The 26,238-nt window shown below is 34.4% G+C and overlaps 2 protein-coding genes across 7 annotated transcripts in view; both read left to right on the plus strand.

Annotated features, from left to right (window-relative positions):
- The window catches only part of wnd (Mitogen-activated protein kinase kinase kinase 13 wallenda), a 96,776-nt gene extending 90,867 nt beyond the window's left edge, over positions 1-5,909 (plus strand). For all 6 annotated transcript variants that reach the window (XM_073987694.1, XM_073987695.1, XM_073987697.1 and 3 more), the window contains exons 7-8: positions 3,140-4,254; positions 4,317-5,909. In XM_073987694.1, coding sequence (XP_073843795.1) covers positions 3,140-4,254; positions 4,317-4,899 — 1,698 coding nt within the window. In that variant the 3' untranslated portion in view covers positions 4,900-5,909. The remainder of the gene's footprint in view (positions 1-3,139; positions 4,255-4,316) is intronic.
- A 12,364-nt stretch (positions 5,910-18,273) lies between these two features.
- ms(3)76Cc (male sterile (3) 76Cc) lies at positions 18,274-26,149 on the plus strand. The gene is made up of 3 exons (XM_073987701.1): positions 18,274-18,543; positions 18,612-18,724; positions 23,302-26,149. Exons 1-3 carry the CDS (start codon positions 18,464-18,466, stop codon positions 26,067-26,069), a joined length of 2,961 nt encoding a protein of 986 aa, XP_073843802.1. The 5' UTR covers positions 18,274-18,463; the 3' UTR covers positions 26,070-26,149.
- The last annotated feature ends 89 nt before the right edge of the window (positions 26,150-26,238 follow it).

Genomic DNA, 26,238 nt, shown 5'->3' on the forward strand with positions numbered 1-26,238 from the left:
TTGATTTATCGATTTGGTTTGTTCCGAGACCCAAAGTGAAATTTTGTGTGGAATATTTTTTCCATTCATGGCACGCCTCTAAAATGAACGGCTGGAAGTCAAATTGCTATATTTCAAAAATAATATAATTGTCCCTATCCTAAAAATCAAAAATTATTTCCTCCTCAAAGAACCAAATTTATTTAAACTTTTGAGCAGTTTCTAATATGCTCATCCACTTCGTTTATTTAGAGACCCATAGTGAAATTTAGTGCAGAACATTTTTTCCATTCAGACCCTCCCTCTAAAATGAACGGTTGTGGATCAAATCGCCATGATTCAAAATAAAACGAAAAATTAAAAAAAAATCGTTTTTAACTCCCAATTTGATATTGATTTTTAAGCCTTATCCGATATATAACCCGATTTCGTTTGTTCTAAAATCCATAGTATAATTTTATGTAGAACATATTTCCCATTGGCACCAAGTTCGTGAAATGAAGGTATATTGATCAAATCGCCTTAAATCGAAATTAATCCAAAATAACAAAAATTTTCTTTATTGGTAATTTTGTTATTAACTTTTTAGCCTGAATTTCAATATGTACCAATATCTCTTCTTCAGAGACCTATAGTGAAATTTAGTGTAGAGTATATTTTATTTTGAGACATATGATCTAGAAGGTAGTTTTGCGGGAAGAATTGTCCTCATTTGAATTTAAACTCAAAAAAAATTAGTCATTTTAAATTTGGATGGATATATAGTGCATATAGATTTAACCTGTGTTCGGTGACTTATAGTGAAATTCGGTGTAGAATATTTTTTCTTATGGACCCGCCCCTCTAGGTTGTATTTTAATAAGAGATATTAGCAATTTCCATATTAACCTCAAAAAACGATAACTTCAAAATAAATTGGTAATTAAGAGGATATATAGTACACTTACAGATTTCATGTGTTCCGTAACCTATAGTAGAATTTGATGTAGAATAGTTCTTCCTTTGGATGCCACTCCATAGGATATAGTTTTGTGGCAAAAATCGGACAAATTCCAAAATAACCTCAATAAACAGCCTACCTTTTCTGTATAAATTTTAAAATGCTGATTTAGATTGATTTATAATATAGTTACGGATTTCTTGTGTTCAGTGACCTACAATAAAATTTTATGCTGAATATTTCTTTTTTTGACGCCGACCCTCTAGGATGGAGGTTTGTCCGAAATATTATCCAATTTATGATTCAACCTCAACAAACAATTTCCACTCAATGGTTTTATTTTAAAAAATTGTAATTAGGAGAATATATAATGCATCTAGAGATTTCTTGTGTTCGGTGATGTATAATGGAATTTGTTGTAGAATAGTTCATCTTTTGGCAGCAACACCCTAAGAAGTTGTTTTGTGGCAGAAATTGGCCAATTTCGAAAATAACCTCAATAAACAATCTACCTTTTAGTAGAAATTGTGAAATCTACCCTAAGATTGTTATATTGTATATCTACAAAATCCTTGTGTTCAGTGACCTATAGAAAATTTCATGGCGAATATTTCTTCTTTTGTCACCGACCGTCTTAGAGGTCGGTCGGTCGGTTTGTGCGACAAATCAGCCAAATTCGTAATTAACCTCAACAAACAATTTTGTCTTAATGGGATTATTTTGAAAGATGTAATTATGAAGATATATATTGCATCTACAGACTTCATGTGTTCTGTGACCTATAGTGGAATTTAGTGTAGAATACTTCTTCCTTTGGACTCCACCCTCTAGGATTTAGTTTTGTGACAGTAATCGGTCAAATTCGAAATTAACCTCAATAAAGAATTTACCTTTTTTATGGAAATTTTAAAATGAATATTTAAGTTAATATATAGTATATCTAGAGATTTCTTGTGTTCAGTAACCTATAGTAAAATGTCATGGCGAATATTTCTTCTTTTGTCACCGACCCTCTAGATTGGAGATTTGTGCGAGAAATTGGCCAAATTCGGAAATAACCTCAAGAAACAATTTTCCCTTAATGGACACATATTAAAAGTTGTAATTAACTGTGTATAAAGTGCACATACATATATCTTGTGTTCGGTGGTCTCAACTAAAATGTGACGCTGAACATTTATTCTTTTGATACCAACCCCCTAGGACTAAGATTTGTGCGAAAAATTGGCAAAATTCGGAAATAACCTCAACAAACAATTTTCCCTTAATTATTTCATTTTAAAAGTTTTAATTAGGTGGATATATAGTACACCTACGGACTCCTTGTGTTTGGTGACCTATAATTGAATTTGGTGTAGAATAGTTCTTCTTTTGGACGCCACCCTCTAGGAATTAGTTTTGTGGCAGTAATCGGTCAAATTCGAAATTAACCTCAATAAAGAATCTACCTTTTTTATGGACATTTTAAAATGAATATTTAAGTTGATATGTAGTGTATCTACAGATTTCTTGTGTTCAGGAACCTATAATAAAATTGTATGCCGAATGTTTTTTCTTTTGATGCCGAACCTCTAGATTGGAGATTTGTGCGAGAAATTGACCAAAATCAGAAATAACCTCAAAAAACAATTTTCCCTTAATGGACACATATTAAAAGTTGTAATTAACTGTGTATAAAGTGCACATACATATTTCTTGTGTTCGGTGGTCTCTAGTAAAATGTGACTCTGAACATTTATTCTTTTGATACCGACCCCCTAGGACGAAGATTTGTGCGAAAAATTTGCCAAATTCGGAAATAACCTCAACAAACAATTTTCCCTTAATGATTTCATTTTAAAAGTTTTAATTAGGAGGATATATAGTACACCTACGGACTCCTTGTATTTGGTGACCTCTAATTGAATTTGGTGTAGAATAGTTCTTCTTTTGGACGCCACCCTCTAGGATTTAGTTTTGTGGCAGTAATCGGTCAAATTCGAAATTAACTTTAATATGCTTCACTTTGTATAATCAAATTGTTGTTGGTATTTTCTTGAAATCGGTTGTTACTACAGATTTATTTTCTTCTGTGACCTAAGGTGAAATTTTGTGTAGAGTATTTTTCTCTTTGGTACAATCCTTGTAAAATGCCTTATTCTGAGAGATAATGACACAATTTGAAATTACCCCATTTTATTATATTTTTTTATTAATTTATCTTCCCTTATCCCTTTGCAGAGTCCCGTCAAATGTACTCTCTATGCTCAATTGGATGGCAGTACATCCCAGCCGAAATCGTATTGTGTGGCCACTCAAAAATCCAAAAATAAATCTCGTCACCGTCGTGTCGGTTCGGGAACATTTGCCACAACGGCGCCAAAATATAGTCCCTGTCGTGATCGTCGTTATCAAAGTGAACCGGAAAATCGTAAAAATAAAATGGTCGATACCGAAACTCAAACAGATGCCATGGATGTTAGTGAACCGGATATAAGCCCTAGCGCCTATTTCCCCACACATGATATGTCCACAATGTTAAATCACCACTGCCCTGTATTATCACAACCCCTTGAGGTAGCACCCATGAATAATGGTACACAGCAACAACGAAATTCTCGGCAATTTGCCCAACCACAGACAGCAGCTAGTAATCAAATCTCTGAACAGCAGCAGCAAAGACATGTGCAGCAACAAAATCGTCACAATCACATGGTGAGTGACCCCCAGCAGCCCCTGCAGCAACAACGAATACAACAACAAGCAGCTCAATACAATACATCATCACCCACAAGTCCCAATGGTAATGGCTCCTCGTTGACAACCAGTGATGTTACCTTTCAAGATGCCTGCTCTAGTCCTGATCAGCTATTGGACGATGTCATGAATAGCAATGAACGTTTAGATATTGCCGATTGTTGCAGTGATAATGAAAATCTCGAGAGGCTGGGACGTAAAGTTATAGAACTCATTAATGAAAATCGTCTTTCCATGCAATCGTCATTGTCCAATAACTCAACAACGGGTCATACACCTCCCCTAAGTACACAACAGCAACAGAATACGTCACAACCGCTAACTCCGGAAAATGGTAATTCGGAATTGTTGACAACAACAAGGGATGCCTTGGATTGTAATCAAAGTTCGGCAGCAGTGGAAATGCGTACACCGCGACTATCGCGTTGTGCAAGTTTACACAGGAATTCTGGAAGGCAACAACAGCCACCACAATCTTTAAGCAGCTGTGGTGATGTCACAAATGCAAATGGTGAATCTAATGAAGATTTTTGTAATGACAGCTGGTCCGATGAAGAGGGTGAGGATACAGACTACAACTATTCGCTGAGGAGAAGAAGGTAAGTGATACAGGAATATATCAATATCAAGATGTGTTTTTACATTGTTTTGTTTCTTTCAGTATTGGCCGCCTTCCAATTGGTCGTGGTAGACCCAGACGCACCTATAAAACTCCCATTACACCAAAAATGCCCATACAAAGCCACAAACGTAATACCATCATAATTTCGGATGAGGAAAATACCTCCGAATATAGTCACTCACCATCTAGCCAACATTCCACACTGGAAAGTAATCCCGATATGCCGGAGGCTTTACAAAAAATGGCCGTGGCTGTAGCAGCTAAAACAGCAACACAACAACAGCTAATAGAAAATAATACAACAACATCATATTCGGAGAGTGAGTCAAGTGATACAGAATCTGGGGAAGATGATGATGATGACGACGAAGAAGAAGAATCTTATGACTTGCCAACAGTTTCATCAACAATACACAAGCAACAACGACAAGTACAATTAACAGCTTATAATAAAAAGAAAAGTGAAACAACTACAACAACAACTATAACAAGAGAAGTAGATTCTCCCAAACAGGCTTCCTTAAACAACCGACAACCACAACACCAACAACGTAATCACAAAACGAATGATATTATTTCAATACCAACCTATGAAAAAGATGGAGCTATAAATATGGTTTGAAATCCATATTGACTTAAACCGAACTTATGGAAGGTAATAACAAACAAAAGTTTACTCTATGCATGGAACTTAACCCTTGTTTTGAAAGGGTATATTGTAACCCAAAAAACAACTATTATTTGCCATTGTGTTTGCCAATAGAAGAAAAAGAAACTAATTTTAAATATTATTTGGGACATATAATCAGGATGCTACAGTAGAAGAATATAACAGGAAAATGTTTCCTATAGGATTATTGAAAGTATAAGCAGTTAAAAGTGAGGTTATGGCAAAATCTGTTTATTCATGGTTTTTGATATTACTTCAGAAATTATGCCATAACTTTAAAACTTCTGTGTCGATTTCTATAGAAAGACATGCTTTGGAAAGCTAAGAGATTGCTCTTGCAAAATCTATAAAGGTTGGGTTAAAAAGTTTCCATATAAGATATGAAAATTTCGCATTTAAAATTACAACATAATAGTTAGAAGTAATGTTTGCATTGAAAATGCAAATTTTCTTGAAATCTATGGCATTCACAAATTTGGTTTGTTGCGCAACTCATCATAGAAAATTTTGAAGAAGAATATGTTTTTCATTGGCATAAACCTTCTAAAATGAAGTTTTTTTAAAATTACCATTTAGATGGAAAAAAGTTCATGATTTTATACGCCTTTTCATGTGATATCTATCACATCTATAGATTTCCTTTATTTTGAGACCCACTGTGAAATTATGTGTGGAACATTTTCTTCATTGGCATCCACACTCTAAAATCAAGAAATGTGGGCGAAATCAATACAAATCAAAATTAACCTCAATCGTCATTGAGACCCAAGAATATGCTCATGTTTATATACCCATTTTTTGGGTTATCTATCACATCTACAGATTTCTTTTGTTCTAAGACCCACTGTGAAAATCGATGCGGAATATTTCATTCATTGGGATCGACTCTCTAAATCCAAGTCGTATGGACGTAATCACCACAAATCTAAAATAACCTCAATTGTCATTGAGACCCAAACAAACGTGCCCATGTTATATATCTATCACATCTATAGATTTCCTTTATTCCGAGACCCACTGTGAAATTATGTGTGGAACATTTTCTTCATTGGCATCCACACTCTAAAACCAAGACTTGTGGGCGAAATCACCACAAATGGAAATTAACCTCAATCGTCATTTCATCCTAAGAAAAATTCTCATATTTAAATACCCATTTTTGGGACACCTATCACATCTACAGACTTCTTTTGTTCTAAGACCCACTGTCAAAATCGATGCGGAATATTTCATTCATTGAGATCGACTCTCTAAATCCAAGTCGTGTGGACGTAATCACCACAAATCTTAAATAACCTCAATAGTCATTGAGACCCAAAAAATTAACATATTTTTATATACCCATATTTGTGATATATATCACACCTACAGATTTCTTTTGTTCGGAAATTCGATGCGGAATATTTTCTTTATTTGCATCGACTCTCTAAACCCATGTCTTGTGGGCGTAACCAACACAAATCAAAATTACCACAAACGTGATCGTGACCAAAAACATAACATGCTCAACTCATGATATATATCACATCTATAGATTTCCTTTATTCCGAGACCCACTGTGAAAATATGTGTGGAACATTTTCTTCATTGACATTAACCCTCTAAAATAAATTTGTATGTCCCAAATAACTCCAAAAACGCCAATAGAAAATTCCAACGACATATAACCCAATTTAACATCTCTATTTCGTAGTTATCTATCAAATTTACAGATATCTTTTGTTCTCTGGCCCCAATTAAAATTTGATGTAGAATATTTTCTTCTTTGACACCAATCCTCTAAAATCAAATTTTATGGGTGCAATGGCCACAAATCGAAATTAACCTAAAAAAGTCTATAATAAATGACATCGTAATGTAAACCAATTTAAAATCTCTATTTTATAGCTATCTATCAAATTTACAGCCATCTTTTGTTCTCGTACCCCTATTGAAAATTGATATAGAATATTTTCTCCTTTGACACCAATCCTCTAAAATCAAATTTTATGGGTGCAATGGTCACAAATCGAAATTAACCTAAAAAAGTCTAGAAAAAATGACATCGTTTTATATCCCATTTTTTCACCAGTGTTTTAAAGATATCTATTAGATTTACTTGTGTCTTTTATTCTAGTACCACTATTAGAATTTGATATAGAATATTTTCTTCCTTGACATCAACACTCTAAAAACAAATATTATGGACGCAATGGGCTCAAACCCAAGTTAACGACAAAAAAAGTCAATATAAAATTATATCGTCATATGATCACCATTTTACAGACATCTGTTGGACTTATAGATTTATTTTGTTCTGTGATCCCTAGTGAAATTTTATGTAGAATATTTTCTTCTTTGCCATCAAACATCTATAATAAAATTTTATGAGTGCAATGGGCACAAATCCAAATTAACCTCAAAAACGACAATTGAAAATTTCTTTGTCATATAACCAATTTGGTCCACTATTTTGCAGATATCTATTAGACTTGCAGATAACTTTTGTTCTGTAACCCCTAGTGATATTTTGTGTAGAACATTTTTTCCATTGTCACCAACCATGTAGTACGAACTTTTTTGGTGTAAATTTGACTGATTTGAAATTAACCTCAAAAAAATTCTACTCATTTTAAAATATAAACTTGGATGGATATAACGAGCATATAGATATATCCTGTGTTCGATGACTTACAGTGAAATTCTGTGTAGAATATTTTTCCCTCTGGTCCCGTACCTCTACAATTTACTTTAATATGATATATTAACACATTTCGATATTAACCTCAAGAAACGATGTTACTTTAATGAAATAATTTTAAAATTGATAATTTGGTGGATATATGGTATACCTACAGATTTATTGTATTCAGTGACTTATAGTGAAATTTTTTGTACAACATTTTTTCCATTAACATCAACCACCTAAAGTTAAGAATTGCGTGCAGAAATGATTAAATTGAAAATAACCTAAAAAAATAACAGGTTTCTTTAGTCTGGAAATTATCAGCCCAAGTTTTGTGTGGAAAGTAATGCAACAATCTCTTAGTTTTTCAAAAAATTTGTAGTTTTTGTTATGGCTTTCAAATTTTCTATTTTAAATTCGTTTTTACAAAGAATTTTAATAGAATATCCTTCAGTTTACCATAACCTCAACTTTTAAATAGGTACAAAAGCCTTTACAGTTATTGATTCCAGTAGTTGAAGTGTTCCTTGTGTGGCATCCTGTTACCATAGATCCCATTCTAGCCCAACCCTCTTAAACATTCCCCTGCCATTTCTGGCAAATTTTGTTATCTCAAAAACAATCTTTCAATTGAAACTCCAAACAAAATATGGCATTACACACTACCTACCCCTTTACTTAATTATTTGTATATGTATGTAACCAATAAGTATATTATATTGATATACTCAAAAAAGAAAACAAAACAACAAAAACATAATTAAACATCAACAACAAAACTCTGTTTAGTAAATTAATTTATTTAATTATAATTAATGTTATTATTAATTAATTATCAACATATACAGTTTATATGTGTATCTACCTACTATATTTAATATAATATATATGTTATCTACTTTAAAACAAACAACAAAATATATATGAACGACATATATATAGACAAATACACACACAAACACAAAGTAAGCAAATTTCTTCGAAAAAAAAAAAATATGATAAAAACAAAAATATAACCTCAAACTTTTTTTCTAAAAGAAATCTCATATGAGATATCTTGCCTTAAAATAAGGTTTTGTTTTTGAAGTCGTCTTCAGAATAGACTGCTAAACATCTCGTTCTTTTGTGCTACTCCAAACTTCTAACACCAAGTTTAGGTTTAGGCTTTCCATTGAAGTTTTTGGTCATACCTCCTTTCTGTGTGAGCAGTCATTGGCTTCGTATTCGGTTTTTACGGATTGTTGATATTTAACTGAGAACAATAAAGTCCATAAAAGTTATACATCTATCGGAAACTTATTTTCACATTGAGAAACTTTCTTAATTTTAAGGAAAATCATTCCTAAATCATTCCACAACAACACATGCGAAAAGGTCTGAAAAAAACAGTATCATAACCTAACATAACCTCAACATGATTCTTGCAATTTTCTCATTTGTTTGTGTAGTTTTATTTGAGAACTATGTAGCTCATGGAAGTTATTTTTACCATTGAAACTCTGAAACTTTATTGACTTCAAAGTGAATCAATAAAAATAAAAAAGTAAATAAAAAATTTCTCAAAAATATAAAACAAAATTTAAAATTTTCGACAATAGTACAAAAAAACACTCAAAAATATCTTCAACATATACATATGGAATATAAATTAGCAGGCATTTAGTGTTTGAACCATGAAATTACTAAAAAAGTGTGTAACACATAACCTACATATATGTGGATGTTGTTGATAAACCAGCCAAGGGGCTACCAGACATGGATCTACTCAAATCTGTTTGTTGTTTGGAACAGTCAAATGTCGTTAAAATTGCATTTTTTAAAAGGTTTTCCATTTAATTAACTTGTTTTCGTGTATTTACAACATTCCATTAACAAACACTGTGAGTGTTCTCTTAATGTAGTTGCTTTTTGCATAGCATACTTTTAGGCGTTAAAAGTGCAAGTTGCCATATAATGGTATTCAAGTAAAATGTTAATATTTTTCTTAAAATTTCACTGAGTTTACAATCGAAATCCATTTACAATGATGGGGATAAGTGGAAGACCCGAAAAATACAACCTCCAAATGGATTTTTGTCCAAAGTATGCATTTTGTTATGTTTCTTTAAAAACTATCAGACATTACATTATACCAAAGCATATTTATATAAGGTTTATGCATGAATTACAACAACTAACAAATTTACAAAAAACAACATTGTTGTTATTGAAAATTTATGGTCTGTTCTAGAACTTCAAGAATCTACTAATTTTTCCGATAACATAAAGAAACACATAACCTATATGTGAATGTTGTTGCTAAACAAGCCAAGTGGCTACCAGACATGGATCTACTCAAATCTGTTTGTTGTTTGGAACAGTCAAATATCGTTAAAATTGCCTTTTTAAAAAGTTTTTCCATTAAATTAACTTTTTTCATGTATTTACAACGTTACAAAACACTGTGAGTGTTCTCTTAATGTAGTTGCATTTGGCATAGCATACTTTTAGGCGTTAAATGTACAACTTGCCATATAATGATGTTCAAGTAAAATGTTAATATTTTTCTTTAAAATTTCAGTAACTTGACAATCGAAATCCATTTACAATGATGAGGATAAGTGGAAGGACCTCAAAAATGCAACCTCCAAATGGATTTTTTGTCCAAAATATGCATTTTGTTATGTTTCTTTAAAGACATCAGACATTACATTATACCAAGGGATATTTATATAATTTATATGCATGAATTACAACAACAACTAACAAATTTACAACAACAACATTGTTGTTATTGAAAATTGATGGGAACTGCAAGAATCTACTAATTTTTCCGATAACATAAAGAAACAAGTAAAAAAGTGTCAGTCGGCTTTGCCGAAAGATATATAGCCTCAGCCAATGTGAAGTGAAACTTTCACCTCCGGACAGATCGAATGTATTTAAAGTATCTTAAGAATTTTGTGGCCCTTTTTGGACCATTGAACTTGCCGACAAAAATGTGGATTAGGAATTAACTGCACTAAGACACAAATGTTGAACATTTGTGGGGGAGGTACCCTTAGGAAGGACCGATATGGGCCATTTTAGAAGATAAACTAAATTTTGACAAAATATTAGGAGATCCAAAGTTCCAAAGTTGTTTGCCCCATTCAAGTGATATCGTTACAGCATTTAAGTGACATTTTTTTAAATATTGGGGAAAAGTACCGGAAATTGTGGACAGGTATTGCCCATGAAACTGACTTTGGATATAAGACGAAGACCAAATGTTGGACCAAATCGGTTGAACAGTTCGAGAGTTATAGTTCTCTCCGACCGCCATATATGAGCCCCGTTCCAGTACTTTTTAATGGAAAAATTTGCAAAAGAGAGAACCATCAAAAATGAGTTCAACGCACAAATTTTTCCAAAATGTACGGGAACGGAAAAATGGCAGAAACGTAAAAAAAATGGAACAAATGTCAAAGTCGGCGTATCAGCCAATCGGAAGCCGGCAAACATGTTGCACATTTTTGCTCGCTCAAATTTGTCGTGTAAAAAGTTTCTAAAGAGAGAGCCATTCAGCGCCATTTTTGTTCAAAGAAAAGTGAACATTTTGCAACTTTTTTGGTGTACGGGAACGCATTTCGTGGAAAAATTTTCAAAATGTGTTAAATGTGTAAAAACTTTTTAGTTCTGGAACGAAGCTATGGTGACATAGGGGGTTTTTTACACCTTTCGGGCTGTTTTCCCAAGAAGTATGGACTTGCCCCTAAAAAAACTTTTACCATCGAAATTGAGGCAGCGAATGCAAATCGCTTCAACAAAAATCAAAGTGATTCGAGAACAGGTCTTAAAGTGAACGTATCCGAAATTTTGTGTGAGAGGTACCAGAAGGAGTAGACAAATATAGTCCATATTGGAAGCTTATCTATATCTGGTAGATATATTAGGATGTGTAAAGTATGGACCAATTCGGCCACTCCATTCAAGAGTTATTGTGTGCACAATTTTTCCGAACATTTTTGAACTTTTGTGGTGGAGGTACCGGAAGGAGTGGATCGATATGGCTTATCTTCGAATTTAAACTATGTTTTGATAAAATATTACGAAAGCCAAATTTTGGACCGAATCGGCAGATCCTTCTAGAGTTATCTTGCGCTCCAACCACCTCACACGGTGTCATAGGGGCTTTTTGTACCTTTCCGGCCATTTTCGCAGGAAGTATGGACTTGCCCCTGATGAAACTTGTACCGTCGTATGGGGGGAAGTGAATACAAGTTGTTGCAATAAAAATCAAAGCGATTCGAGAGCAGGTCCTAAACTGAACTTATCCGAAATTTTGTGTGGAAGGTTCCCGAAGGAGTGGGCCGATTGAGTCCATATTAGAACCTCATCTAAGTCGGGTAGAAATTTCACGATGTGCAAAGCATGGATCAAATCGGTTACTTCCTTCAAGAGTTATCGTACGTACAAATTTTCCGAACATTTTCGAACTTTTGTGGGGGAGGTACCGGAAGGAGTGGACCGATAAAGCCCATCTTCGAAGTTAACCTAAGTTTGGGCAAAATATTAAGAAAGCCAAAATTTGAACCGAATCGGTTTATCCGTTCGAGAGTTATGTTGCGTTCCAACCACTACACAAGGTGTCATAGGGCCTTTTTGCAACTTTCGGACTATTTTCTCAGGAAGTATGGGCTTGCCCCTAAAAAGACTTGTAGAGCCGTATGAAAGACCGTGAATACAAGTTGTTGCAACAAAAATCAAAGCGATTCGAGAGCAGGTCCTAAACTGAACTTATCCGAAATGTTGTGTGGCAGGTACCCGAAGGAGTGGGCCGATTGAGTCCATATTAGAACCTCATCTATGTCTGGCAGAAATTTCACGATGTGCAAAGTATGGACCAAATCGGTCACTCCCTTCAAGAGTTATCGTGCGCACAAATTTTCCAAACATTTTTGAACTTTGGTGGGGGAGGTACCGGAAGGAGTGGACCGATATAGCCCATCTTCAAACTTAAACTAAGTTTGGACAAAATATTAAGAAAGCCAAAATTTGAACCGAATCGGTTTATCTGTTCGAGAGTTATCGTGTGCTCTAGCCAGACAGACAGACGGACGGACATTGCTCAATCGACTCCAAATTGTCTGAAACACATTTCGTCCAAACATACTTGGGGTCTGAAACCGTTATTTCGATGTGGTACATTTTGCACGTAGCCTAAAGGCTGAGGATATAAAAATCCATCGCCGATGAATTATTATTAAGAAAAGTTCATCGCCAGGATGAATTTTTCTTTAGAAAAGCTCTTCCCGGATGAATTTTTCTTTAGAAAAGTTCATACAGAATGAACATTTTCTTTGGAAAAGTTCATCCAGAATGGATTTTTCTTTAGAAAAGTTCATCCCGGATGAATTTTTCTTTAGAAAAGTTCATCCCGGATGAATTTTTCTTTAGAAAAGTTCATCCCGGATGAATTTTTCTTTAGAAAAGTTCATCCCGGATGAATTTTGCTTTAGAAAAGTTCATCCCGGATGAATTTTTCTTTAGAAAAGTTCATCCCGGATGAATTTTTCTTTAGAAAAGTTCATCCCGGATGAATTTTTCTTTAGAAAAGTTCATCCAGGATGAATTTTTCTTTAGAAAAGTTCATCCAGGATGAATTTTTCTTTAGAAAATTTCATCACGGATGAATTTTTCTTTAGAGAAGTTCATCGGAGATGAAGTTTTCTTTAGAAAAGTTCATCCAGGATGAATTTTCCTTTAGAAAATTTCATCACGGATGAATTTTTCTTTAGAAAATTTCATCACGGATGAATTTTTCTTTAGAAAATTTCATCACGGATGAATTTTTCTTTAGAATATTTCATCCCGGATGAATTTTTCTTTAGAAAAGTTCATCCCGGATGAATTTTTCTTTAGAGAAGTTCATAGGAGATGAAGTTTTCTTTAGAAAAGTTCATCCCGGATGAATTTTTCTTTAGAAAAGTTCATCCCGGATGAATTTTTCTTTAGAAAATTTCATCACGGATGAATTTTTCTTTAGAAAAGTTCATCGCGGATGAATTTTTCTTTAGAAAATTTCATCGCGGATGAATTTTTCTTTAGAAAATTTCATCACGGATGAATTTTTCTTTAGAAAATTTCATCACGGATGATTTTTTCTTTAGAAAAGTTCATCCAGGATGAATTTTTTTTTAGAAAATTTCATCAAGGATGAATTTTTCTTAAGAAAATTTCATCACGGATGAATTTTTATTAAGAAAATTTCATCACGGATGAAGTTTTCTTTAGAAAATTTCATCCCGGATGAATTTTTCTTTAGAAAATTTCATCCCGGATGAATTTTTCTTTAGAAAAGTTCATCGGAGATGAAGTTTTCTTTAGAGAAGTTCATCGGAGATGAAGTTTTCTTTAGAAAAGTTCATCCAGGATGAACTTTTCTTTAGAAAATTTCATCACGGATGAATTTTTCTTTAGAAAAGTTCATCGCGGATGAATTTTTCTTTAGAAAAGTTCATCGCGGATGAATTTTTCTTTAGAAAATTTCATCACGGATGAATTTTTCTTTAGAACTTTTTCTTTAGAAAAGTTCATCCAGGATGAATTTTTCTTTAGAAAATTTCATCACGGACGAATTTTTCTTTAGAAAAGTTCATCCCGGATGAATTTTTCTTTAGAGAAGTTCATAGGAGATGAAGTTTTCTTTAGAAAAGTTCATCCCGGATGAATTTTTCTTTAGAAAAGTTCATCCCGGATGAATTTTTCTTTAGAAAATTTCATCACGGATGAATTTTTCTTTAGAAAAGTTCATCGCGGATGAATTTTTCTTTAGAAAAGTTCATCGCGGATGAATTTTTCTTTAGAAAATTTCATCACGGATGAATTTTTCTTTAGAACATTTTCTTTAGAAAAGTTCATCCAGGATGAATTTTTCTTTAGAAAATTTCATCACGGATGAATTTTTCTTTAGAAAATTTCATCACGGATGAATTTTTCTTTAGAAAATTTCATCACGGATGAATTTTTCTTTAGAAAATTTCATCACGGATGAATTTTTCTTTAGAAAATTTCATCACGGTTGAATTTTTCTTTAGAAAAGTTCATCCCGGATAAAATTCATCACGGATGAATTTTTCTTTAGAGAAGTTCATCGGAGATGAAGTTTTCTTTAGAAAAGTTCATCCAGAATAGATTTTTCTTTAGAAAAGTTCATCCCGGATGAATTTTTCTTTAGAAAAGTTCATCCAGAATGGATTTTTCTTTAGAAAATTTCATCGCGGATGAATTTTTCTTTAGAAAATTTCATCGCGGATGAATTTTTCTTTAGAAAAGTTCATCGCGGATGAATTTTTCTTTAGAAAAGTTCATCGCGGATGAATTTTTCTTTAGAAAAGTTCATCCCGGATGAATTTTTCTTTAGAAAAGTTCATCCCGGATAAATTTTTCTTTAGAAAAGTTCATCCCGGATGAATTTTTCTTTAGAAAAGTTCATCCCTGATGCATTTTTCTTTAGAAAAGTTCATCGCGGATGAATTTTTCTTGAGAAACGTTCATCCCGGATGAATTTTTCTTGAGAAACGTTCATCCCGGATGAATTTTTCTTTTGAAAAGTTCATCGCGGATGAATTTTTCTTAAGAAAAGTTCATCGCGGATGAATTTTTCTTTTGAAAAGTTTATCCCGGATGAATTTTTCTTTAGAGAAGTTCATCGGAGATGAAGTTTTCTTTAGAAAAGTTCATCCAGGATGAATTTTTCTTTAGAAAAGTTCATCCAGGATGAATTTTTCTTTAGAAAAGTTCATCCAGGATGAATTTTTCCTTAGAAAATTTCATCACGGATGAATTTATCTTTAGAAAATTTCATCACGGATGAATTTTTCTTTAGAAAAGTTCAGCCAGGATGAAAGTTCATCCCGGATTGAATTTTTCTTTAGAAACCAGAAAATCTGAAAACCAAAAATCTAGTTTGAAATCATTGAAACTTTGTTTTGAAGTTTTTCATATAGAATTTCAATTTATAGATTTTGGTTTTCCTTCCTTTAAAACATTTATTTTCATGCTAAAACCATGATTTTCCAAAAAATTACAATAGTACATAACCTCACTTTTTCAAAGACAAACATGGTCTGTTCCAGAAATGCACCAATATTTACTATTTTTTCCGATAACATAAAGGAAAAAATGTTATCGTAGTAAAATATAGTAGCTTTTTGCAGGTTCTGGAACAGGGCAACAGTTTTCCAATTAATTATTACACTTCTCTACATGCTAAAATCATAATTTTCAAAAAAGTACTCTGAATGAAAAATATTTCATACATAACCTCACTTTCTATAAAATGTCTTTTCAAATTTGTGACATTTTCAAGGCCATTTCAACGAAATGCTATGCAATGTTGTTAACATTAGACCCCAAATTTTGAGGTACTCTCTCTCCCCAATTGTTTTACTCGTTTCTCGCCAAGTTTTACTTGTTTTTTTTTTTCGTATAAAATTGTAGAAAAAAATCACATTATTTGAAAATTATTTAATATTTCCGGTTACATTTTTGTTCGAAATTCTTTTCCCCCTTAAAACTTATACTGTGATTTAATAACAGTTTTAAAAAATATTCCTTCAATTAAAACAATAAACAAAAATCACAAATTTGTTTTCAAATTCCTTTGAAAAAAATACGTTCGTTTCTTTTTATAAAAAATAAACAAAATTACAAAAGAAAAAGTGTGTTTATGCTAGATTAATAAAATATTTCAACTCAAAATGCTTTGTTTTATAGAAATCTTAATTTTGTGTATGTGTAGTTTTAATTTTTAAACGTAAAGAAAAAACAAAATAAATATAGATAACAATAAAAATCAACATACGTCCTACAAAACAAAAAACAAACAACAGCATATACAATACAAAAATTAAGAATAAACAAAATAATTTTAAAAACAAATATGATTTAATTTTTATTATTTAATTTGTTTAATTGTTTCATATATATAACTTAGTACTTAAGTAAAAGTGGAAAAATACAAAATTTTATTATTTTTTTGTTTTAAGAAAAAACTTTAAGTTTAAACTCAATAAGTCTGTGGTTTTGTTCAACTTTAATTGCTATTTAAGCTCTTAGTTTATAATAAAATAGGCATATATTTTCTAAAGACATATCTTAATTTTGTATTATTTTTATAGAAATGGTTTTAGTTTGTAATTATTAAGTAGATTTTAGTTTATTTTCTTCTTCTTCAGACATATGTTTTCATATGTCAATTCCACCATGTTTTTAGTTTATTTTTTATTCATAAATAAGTCTCTCCATCATTTTATGTTAGAAAAGAAGAGTGAGTAACGGCAGTAACGGCCTCTCTCTCTCTCACACTCACTCACAACACTGTACATCAAATGGTGTCATCAACTCTGTGTGAGTTACACAGCTAACATTTCCCTTCCTTCAAAAGCCGCCCCCAATTAGTGTACAAAGTCACGTAACGGAATGTAAAGTAAGATTATTTGTTTGTTTTGTGAGGAAAATAGTTTAGTAATGGAAATTTTTGTATTTTTAACAAAAATAAAGCTTTAATTATTTATAATAATAAAATATAATAAACTTCCTGCAATTTAAGTAAATTTTTGGAACATTTTTGTCTATAAATAGGCAAAAATTCATAAGAAAAAAACTTCCACTTACCCTTCCACCAATCTCGCTCTACATTCTGTTACATTTATACCAGAGTTTTAATATATTTTGCAGTTATTATTGTAAAGCTTTGTAAAATTAGGTTTTTTGCCAATTACATGTAAACAAAATCTACGCAAAAATTGTTATGTTGCTAAAAATTTATGTTATAACCTACAAAAAAACATTAAAAAATAAATAAATACCAAAAACCCCCACAGCAACAACAACAATCAGTTATCTCCCTTATAATATTCTCTGCACAAAAATCTTTGCTTGAGTGCCTTAATGCAAAATATATGAAAATAAAAGAAAAACCAAACAAAACAAAACGAAATTATATTTTTTTGTGCTGCATTAAATACAAATTTTTTGATGAAAATGTTATTTGTAATAATATGAAAACAAAATGAATAAAATAATTAAGTAATAAACACCACAAAAATTATATACAAAAACAAAACTCAAACATAATTACTTTATATTTAAGTAAATGTAATATGCAAACAAAAAAAAATATATAAAAAAATATTACTTTAAGCTGACCCTATAAACAACACACACATACAACAACAAACAATTTTTAGCTTATACACAAACAATATAATTATAAAATATTATTATATACATATAAAACAGAATTGAAATGGCAAAAGTATTGTGTGGAAAACAAATAATTATCACAAAATAAATGAAAGAAATTAAAAAAATATTATTATAAAAATAAGGCATATTACTTATTACAAAAAAAAAAAAAAAACAACAAAAATCTATACATAAAAATAAAAAGAAAAAAGACAAAAAATAAGAAAACGTACTTTGAAAACAAAAAATTGTTTTATTATTTTGGAAAATGGAATTTCATACGGGAACTTAAATTTATGTATGTGAATGCTCCCCAGAAGGTGTACCACACACGCCGTGGGTACACGGACATATATGGTATGGGCCTCAAGGCAAATTTATATAAGGCAAGGCAATTCGAGTGGTGGCCCTAAACTTAACCAAAGTCGGTAAAACTTTCTCCTCTCTCTCTCTTCGGAAATGTTGTCAAAAAAATAAAAAAAACATTTTTTCACAAAACAAAAAGAAACAATTTGTCAATTTTTTATTAAGAGCAAGATAAACAATAATTAAGCTAAAAACAATTTTTAACAAAATTTCTTAAGTAAATTATTTTCATAAAAAAAAAATCTTCAAAATTTGCAAAGTTTATATCCTAATATGGATCCTGAATGTGGTTTTGAAGGTGATGCTAATGTCTCACCTTGTCATGATGCACCTCGGACAGAAATGTGTGGAAAGTAAGTGTGCTTTTCTCCCTTCAAACTTCGAAAGAATATCTTATACCAAATCTTGTCCGTTTGTTTAGGCAAAAATTTGAACCCCAAAATGCCGATCTTTTAATTTGTAATACCAAAAATTGTCAAATTTATGGTGGTCATGATACGAATCCATTTCCAAATTATCCATGTCCGGCAAGAGGTAAGTATTAGATGATATCAATTAGGCCGGTTTTCGTTAGTTTTCCTAACGGAAACTTTATTCAGCCAGGCTGAATAGAAGTTTTCCTAACGGAAACTTTATTCAGCCAGGCTGAAAAGTTAGGAAAACTTCTATTCAGCCTGGCTGAATAAAGTTTCCGTTAGGAAAACTTCTATTCAGCCTGGCTGAATAAAGTTTCCGTTAGGAAAACTTCTATTCAGCCTGGCTGAATAAAGTTTCCGTTAGGAAATCTTCTATTCAGCCTGGCTGAATAGGGTTTCCGTTAGGAAATCTGCAATTCAGCATGGCTGAATAGGGTTTCCGTTAGGAAATCTGCAATTCAGCATGGCTGAATAGGGTTTCCGTTAGGAAATCTGCAATTCAGCATGGCTGAATAGGGTTTCCGTTAGGAAATCTGCCATTCAGCCTGGCTGAATAGGGTTTCCGTTAGGAAATCTGCAATTCAGCCTGGCTGAATAAAGTTTCCGTTAGGAAAACTTCTATTCAGCCTGGCTGAATAAAGTTTCCGTTAGGAAAACTTCTATTCAGCCTGGCTGAATAAAGTTTCCGTTAGGAAAACTTCTATTCAGCCTGGCTGAATAAAGTTTCCGTTAGGAAAACTTCTATTCAGCCTGGCTGAATAAAGTTTCCGTTAGGAAAACTTCTATTCAGCCTGGCTGAATAAAGTTTCCGTTAGGAAAACTTCTATTCAGCCTGGCTGAATAAAGTTTCCGTTAGGAAAACTTCTATTCAGCCTGGCTGAATAAAGTTTCCGTTAGGAAAACTTCTATTCAGCCTGGCTGAATAAAGTTTCCGTTAGGAAAACTTCTATTCAGCCTGGCTGAATAAAGTTTCCGTTAGGAAAACTTCTATTCAGCCTGGCTGAATAAAGTTTCCGTTAGGAAAACTTCTATTCAGCCTGGCTGAATAAAGTTTCCGTTAGGAAAACTTCTATTCAGCCTGGCTGAATAAAGTTTCCGTTAGGAAAACTTCTATTCAGCCTGGCTGAATAAAGTTTCCGTTAGGAAAACTTCTATTGGCCTGGCTGAATAAAGTTTCCGTTAGGAAAACTTCTATTCAGCATGGCTGAATAAAGTTTCCGTTAGGAAAACTTCTATTCAGCCTGGCTGAATAAAGTTTCCGTTAGGAAAGCTATTCAGCCTGGCTGAATAAAGTTTCCGTTAGGAAAGCTATTCAGCCTGGCTGAATAAAGTTTCCGTTAGGAAAACTATTCAGCCTGGCTGAATAAAGTTTCCGTTAGGAAAACTTCTATTCAGCCTGGCTGAATAAAGTTTCCGTTAGGAAAACTTCTATTCAGCCTGGCTGAATAAAGTTTCCGTTAGGAAAACTTCTATTCAGCCTGACTGAATAAAGTTTCCGTTAGGAAAACTTCTATTCAGCCAGGCTGGCTGAATAAAGTTTCCGTTAGGAAAACTTCTATTCAGCCAGGCTGGCTGAATAAAGTTTCCGTTAGGAAAACTTCTATTCAGCCAGGCTGGCTGAATAAAGTTTCCGTTAGGAAAACTTCTATTCAGCCAGGCTGGCTGAATAAAGTTTCCGTTAGGAAAACTTCTATTCAGCCAGGCTGGCTGAATAAAGTTTCCGTTAGGAAAACTTCTATTCAGCCAGGCTGGCTGAATAAAGTTTCCGTTAGGAAAACTTCTATTCAGCCAGGCTGGCTGAATAAAGTTTCCGTTAGGAAAACTTCTATTCAGCCAGGCTGGCTGAATAAAGTTTCCGTTAGGAAAACTTCTATTCAGCCAGGCTGGCTGAATAAAGTTTCCGTTAGGAAAACTTCTATTCAGCCAGGCTGGCTGAATAAAGTTTCCGTTAGGAAAACTTCTATTCAGCCAGGCTGGCTGAATAAAGTTTCCGTTAGGAAAACTTCTATTCAGCCAGGCTGGCTGAATAAAGTTTCCGTTAGGAAAACTTCTATTCAGCCTGGCTGAATAAAGTTTCCGTTAGGAAAACTTCTATTCAGCCTGGCTGAATAAAGTTTCCGTTAGGAAAACTTCTATTCAGCCTGGCTGAATAAAGTTTCCGTTAGGAAAACTTCTATTCAGCCTGACTGAATAAAGTTTCCGTTAGGAAAACTTCTATTCAGCCAGGCTGGCTGAATAAAGTTTCCGTTAGGAAAACTTCTATTCAGCCAGGCTGGCTGAATAAAGTTTCCGTTAGGAAAACTTCTATTCAGCCAGGCTGGCTGAATAAAGTTTCCGTTAGGAAAACTTCTATTCAGCCAGGCTGGCTGAATAAAGTTTCCGTTAGGAAAACTTCTATTCAGCCAGGCTGGCTGAATAAAGTTTCCGTTAGGAAAACTTCTATTCAGCCAGGCTGGCTGAATAAAGTTTCCGTTAGGAAAACTTCTATTCAGCCAGGCTGGCTGAATAAAGTTTCCGTTAGGAAAACTTCTATTCAGCCAGGCTGGCTGAATAAAGTTTCCGTTAGGAAAACTTCTATTCAGCCAGGCTGGCTGAATAAAGTTTCCGTTAGGAAAACTTCTATTCAGCCAGGCTGGCTGAATAAAGTTTCCGTTAGGAAAACTTCTATTCAGCCAGGCTGGCTGAATAAAGTTTCCGTTAGGAAAACTTCTATTCAGCCTGGCTGAATAAAGTTTCCGTTAGGAAAACTTCTATTCAGCCTGGCTGAATAAAGTTTCCGTTAGGAAAACTTCTATTCAGCCTGGCTGAATAAAGTTTCCGTTAGGAAAACTTCTATTCAGCCTGGCTGAATAAAGTTTCCGTTAGGAAAACTTCTATTCAGCCTGGCTGAATAAAGTTTCCGTTAGGAAAACTTCTTTTCAGTCTGGCTGAATAAGGTTTCCCTTAGGAAATCTGCAAATCAGCCTGGCTGAATAAGGTTTCCGTTAGGAAAACTGCAATTCAGGCTGGCTGAATAAAGTTTCCGTTAGGAAAACTTCTATTCAGCCTGGCTGAATAAAGTTTCCGTTAGGAAAACTTCTATTCAGCCTGGCTGAATAAAGTTTCCGTTAGGAAAACTTCTATTCAGCCTGGCTGAATAAAGTTTCCGTTAGGAAAACTTCTATTCAGCCTGGCTGAATAAAGTTTCCGTTAGGAAAACTTCTATTCAGCCTGGCTGAATAAAGTTTCCGTTAGGAAAACTTCTATTCAGCCTGGCTGAATAAAGTTTCCGTTAGGAAAACTTCTATTCAGCCTGGCTGAATAAAGTTTCCGTTAGGAAAACTTCTATTCAGCCTGGCTGAATAAAGTTTCCGTTAGGAAAACTTCTATTCAGCCTGGCTGGTGCTAGGAAAACTTCCATTCAGCCTGGCTGAATAAAGTTTCCGTTAGGAAAACTTCCATTCAGCCTGGCTGAATAAAGTTTCCGTTAGGAAAACTTCCATTCAGCCTGGCTGAATAAAGTTTCCGTTAGGAAAATTACCATTCAGCCTGGCTGAATAAAGTTTCCGTTAGGAAAACTTCCATTCAGCCTGGCTGAATAAAGTTTCCGTTAGGAAAACTTCCATTCAGCCTGGCTGAATAAAGTTTCCGTTAGGAAAACTTCCATTCAGCCTGGCTGAATAAAGTTTCCGTTAGGAAAACTTCCATTCAGCCTGGCTGAATAAAGTTTCCGTTAGGAAAACTTCCATTCAGCCTGGCTGAATAAAGTTTCCGTTAGGAAAACTTCCATTCAGCCTGGCTGAATAAAGTTTCCGTTAGGAAAACTTCCATTCAGCCTGGCTGAATAAAGTTTCCGTTAGGAAAACTTCCATTCAGCCTGGCTGAATAAAGTTTCCGTTAGGAAAACTTCCATTCAGCTTGGCTGAATAAAGTTTCCATTAGGAAAACTTCTATTCAGCCTGGCTGAATAAAGTTTCCATTAGGAAAACTTCTATTCAGCCTGGCTGAATAAAGTTTCCATTAGGAAAACTTCTATTCAGCCTGGCTGAATAAAGTTTCCATTAGGAAAACTTCTATTCAGCCTGGCTGAATAAAGTTTCCATTAGGAAAACTTCTATTCAGCCTGGCTGAATAAAGTTTCCATTAGGAAAACTTCTATTCAGCCTTGCTGAATAAAGTTTCCGTTAGGAAATCTGCAATTCAGCCTGGCTGAATAAAGTTTCCGTTAGGAAATCTGCAATTCAGCCTGGCTGAATAAAGTTTCCGTTAGGAAATCTGCAATTCAGCCTGGCTGAATAAAGTTTCCGTTAGGAAATCTGCAATTCAGCCTGGCTGAATAAAGTTTCCGTTACGAAATCTGCAATTCAGCCTGGCTGAATAAAGTTTCCGTTAGGAAATCTGCAATTTCAGCCTGGCTGAATAAGGTTTCCGTTAGGAAATCTGCAATTCAGCCTGGCTGAATAAGGTTTCCGTTAGGAAAACTTCTATTCAGCCTGGCGGAATAAGGTTTCCGTTAGGAAATCTGCAATTCAGCCCGGGCGATTGAGGTTTCCGTTAGGAAATCTGCAATGCAGCCTAGCTGAATAAGGTTTCCGTTAGGAAATCTGCAATTCAGCCTGGCTGAATTAGGTTAAATTGACTTTTTCTTTAGAAAAATTGCGCTGAATTGAGATTTTCACTCAAAAATCTCGCTGAATTGACTTTTTTCCCTTATAGTTATCAAAGCCAAAGACCCCAACAAGAATTCCTTGGGTTCTCCGGTGGGCATGATTGCCTCCAGCATTAATTTCAAGAGTGAGAGTAAACCCAGTGATATTTCTCAGGCACGTTATGCCACCTATCTGAAAGCTTTCGCTCGCCTTTACCTTAATCCCGAATATATGTGGACCACAGAATTACTTGATGATATTATGCGTGAAGGTTTGGCACTCTATGCACTCTCAGAGAAAGAAGAAAATCAATTGGAATCTCCCGCACATATTTACTCAGAAAGTGAGCGGCGGATACAAAGAGAATTTCAAATGGCAGGCTGTACATTTCATGTGGAGTTGATGAAGAAATACAAACTTGATGAGGGGGACAGGGGAGATGGAAAGGATGTTGGTGATGGAGGAGAAGAGGTGCCTTTGAGACATTTAAAGAAGTCCCTAAAGAACTTCTTGAGGGAACACAAACATTGTTTGCTGACATTTGGTAATGCAATTTATGTCCTGCTATGGCGTTCCCAGGGTGCCTATATGATACTCGATGTTTGTGGTAGACGTTCGGATTTTCGTTCGGATCGTGAAAAGGGCATGGCCATGTTGGTGTGTTTGAAAACTTTGGAAAATGTTCGGCACCTATTGGTGGGCTTAACAACTTTGGCTAAAATTGATTCGTTTAACCTGAGGGAAATGAAGATGGTTAAGGTGTTATTGCCAAGCGGAGAGGTACTGCAAAGAGATTATGGTTTGCGGGTACAACAATGGGAGATTGTTAATGATGATTATGGCTACTTAAAGGCTTCCTTGCATTTGACCCTCAACCCCAAGGATTTGTTAAGAAACCGCAGTGCCCTGCCAGTTGGCATTATGGCAATTGTCATATCCAAAATTGATCATCCGGCCACCTGGAATATGAAGATATTGGATAAGATCATGTGTTTTGGTGTGAGATTTTGTCAAGCCTGTTGGGCATCATGTCCTCAGCAGCAGGAAGAGGGAATTAATGCCACACAATTTCCCAGCATCTTTGATATGGCTCAGTATAGAATACGTATTGAATTGAAACCACAAAAATATGAAGGTTTGTGGCGTTGCACACCTGGTTTTCGACATTCCGAAATGGCAGATTTACTTCAGAAGGCCTTCAATGGGAGTGATCACAGGCTCTTGCTGCAAATCAATTTCCAGCTATATGCGATTTGGAAAAAGCAGGATTTCATTTATCTTTTCGATCCATATCGTCATCGAATTCTGGGACAAGCAGGAGGTGGTAATGCGGAAACCTATGAGGAAATGGAGAAGAGTGCCAGTTTGCGCATGTTCGGCGACTTCGAGGTCTTTATGAACACACTCAATCATATATTGCTGGATTCAAATCGTAATAGTAGATTCTATATACACACCCTAAGGGTTTTGAGCATTTTGAAAAGAGATCAAAGGAAGGAGAAAGGTTTGGACGAGGATTCATTGAAGTTCAATGCAGAAGTGAGTTCTCTTAATGAGCATGTTTGCTTTGAGGAGTCCGATGATTTCTGTCAAAAGCTATTAGCTGATATCAGTGACTACGAAGATGAAGATCTGCTGTCGGATGTGGACGAATTGGAATTGCGTACCTCATCCAGTGAAGGCGAAGAAGGCCTGGAGGAAGAAGAGGCTGGGAATGCAGGGGAAGAAGAAGAAATGGAAGGTTTAGAATCGTCTTCCAGTGGTGAAGAGGAATTGATTAAGAATAAAGCTAATGCAGGAGCCAAGGGTGGCAAAAGTAAGACCAAGAAGGGTAAAAAAGGAAATAAAAGTTCCGGTAAAGGAGGCAAGAAGGCGGGAGGTGGTGAAAATGACAAGGAACGTAAAAAGGCAGGGGAATCTGCAGGGGATGAGGAACCAAATAAGGCAGGAAATGACAAGGAGGAGAAAAAGGAGACAGTGGAGAAGGAGAAAAAACAAAAGGCCAAAGAAGATGAGGGGAAGAAAAATGTAAAACCAAAAGAGCCCGTAAAGGAATTGGAAAAAATCACAAAAGAGAAACCTGTGGAAGATAATCAGAATAAACAGAAATCAGATTTGAATAAACAACAAAAATCTCCCCAACATTCTGATAAGGAATCCAATAAAGACAAAGATAAGACACCCAGCCCGCCAAGCAAACCAGCAGAACCTCCCGTGAAACCCAAACAAGATAAACAAGTTGAGGCCAACATATTACCCAAAGACAAGGAACCTGCACCGGACGATGTGCCCAAAAAATCTACAACAAAACCTAAATGCCCCAAAACCCCAACATGTGGCCATGAAGCTGATGATGAACACGAAGAGCCTTACTTTGATTTTAAACACCTTTGTACCACCAACATACCCAATCCCAATCGTTGCCCAGGTTATTATAAATCGCCCCTTGATATGGCTGTTGTTGGCTCGCAAAATGGTAGCTATGAAAGTTTATCAAAGTTATTATTGGCTGGCTTTAGTCGTGCTGATCGTCTATTGGCCATGACACCATGGGGAAATTTTGTGGTTTTTCGTTGTGTTAGTTATCAACAACAACAACAAGGCGTTAATGCCCTACCGCATCACCTTTACTACCTTTTTGATGGCTGTACCTGCAATGTCAATCGTTTTCGTCATTTAGATTTAAGTTTGGGCACGGCTGGTCTACTGTGCTTTAAACAGCTTCACGATGTCATTGAATATATGCGTCAAATTCGCAAGCAACGCTCCAAGGAGATTCGTTGTAAACGTCTACCGCCAACTGCTGAGGAAATATGTCAAGAATATTGTAATTAATTTTAGAAAATAGTTTTGGTTATGTTTTAAATTTGTAGAAATTTTAAATAAAAATTAAATGTTTGAAAAATTTTTATTTACTTTGCATGATGTTTTTCCTCTAGAAGTATTGAGCAAAACTTGTTGCGAATTCATCCCCATTTACCTCTCTCTATGCTACTGTATATGG

Source organism: Musca autumnalis, unplaced genomic scaffold (assembly GCF_047663935.1).
Source record: "Musca autumnalis isolate F117 unplaced genomic scaffold, ASM4766393v1 scaffold_4, whole genome shotgun sequence".
Taxonomy (NCBI): domain Eukaryota; kingdom Metazoa; phylum Arthropoda; class Insecta; order Diptera; family Muscidae; genus Musca; species Musca autumnalis.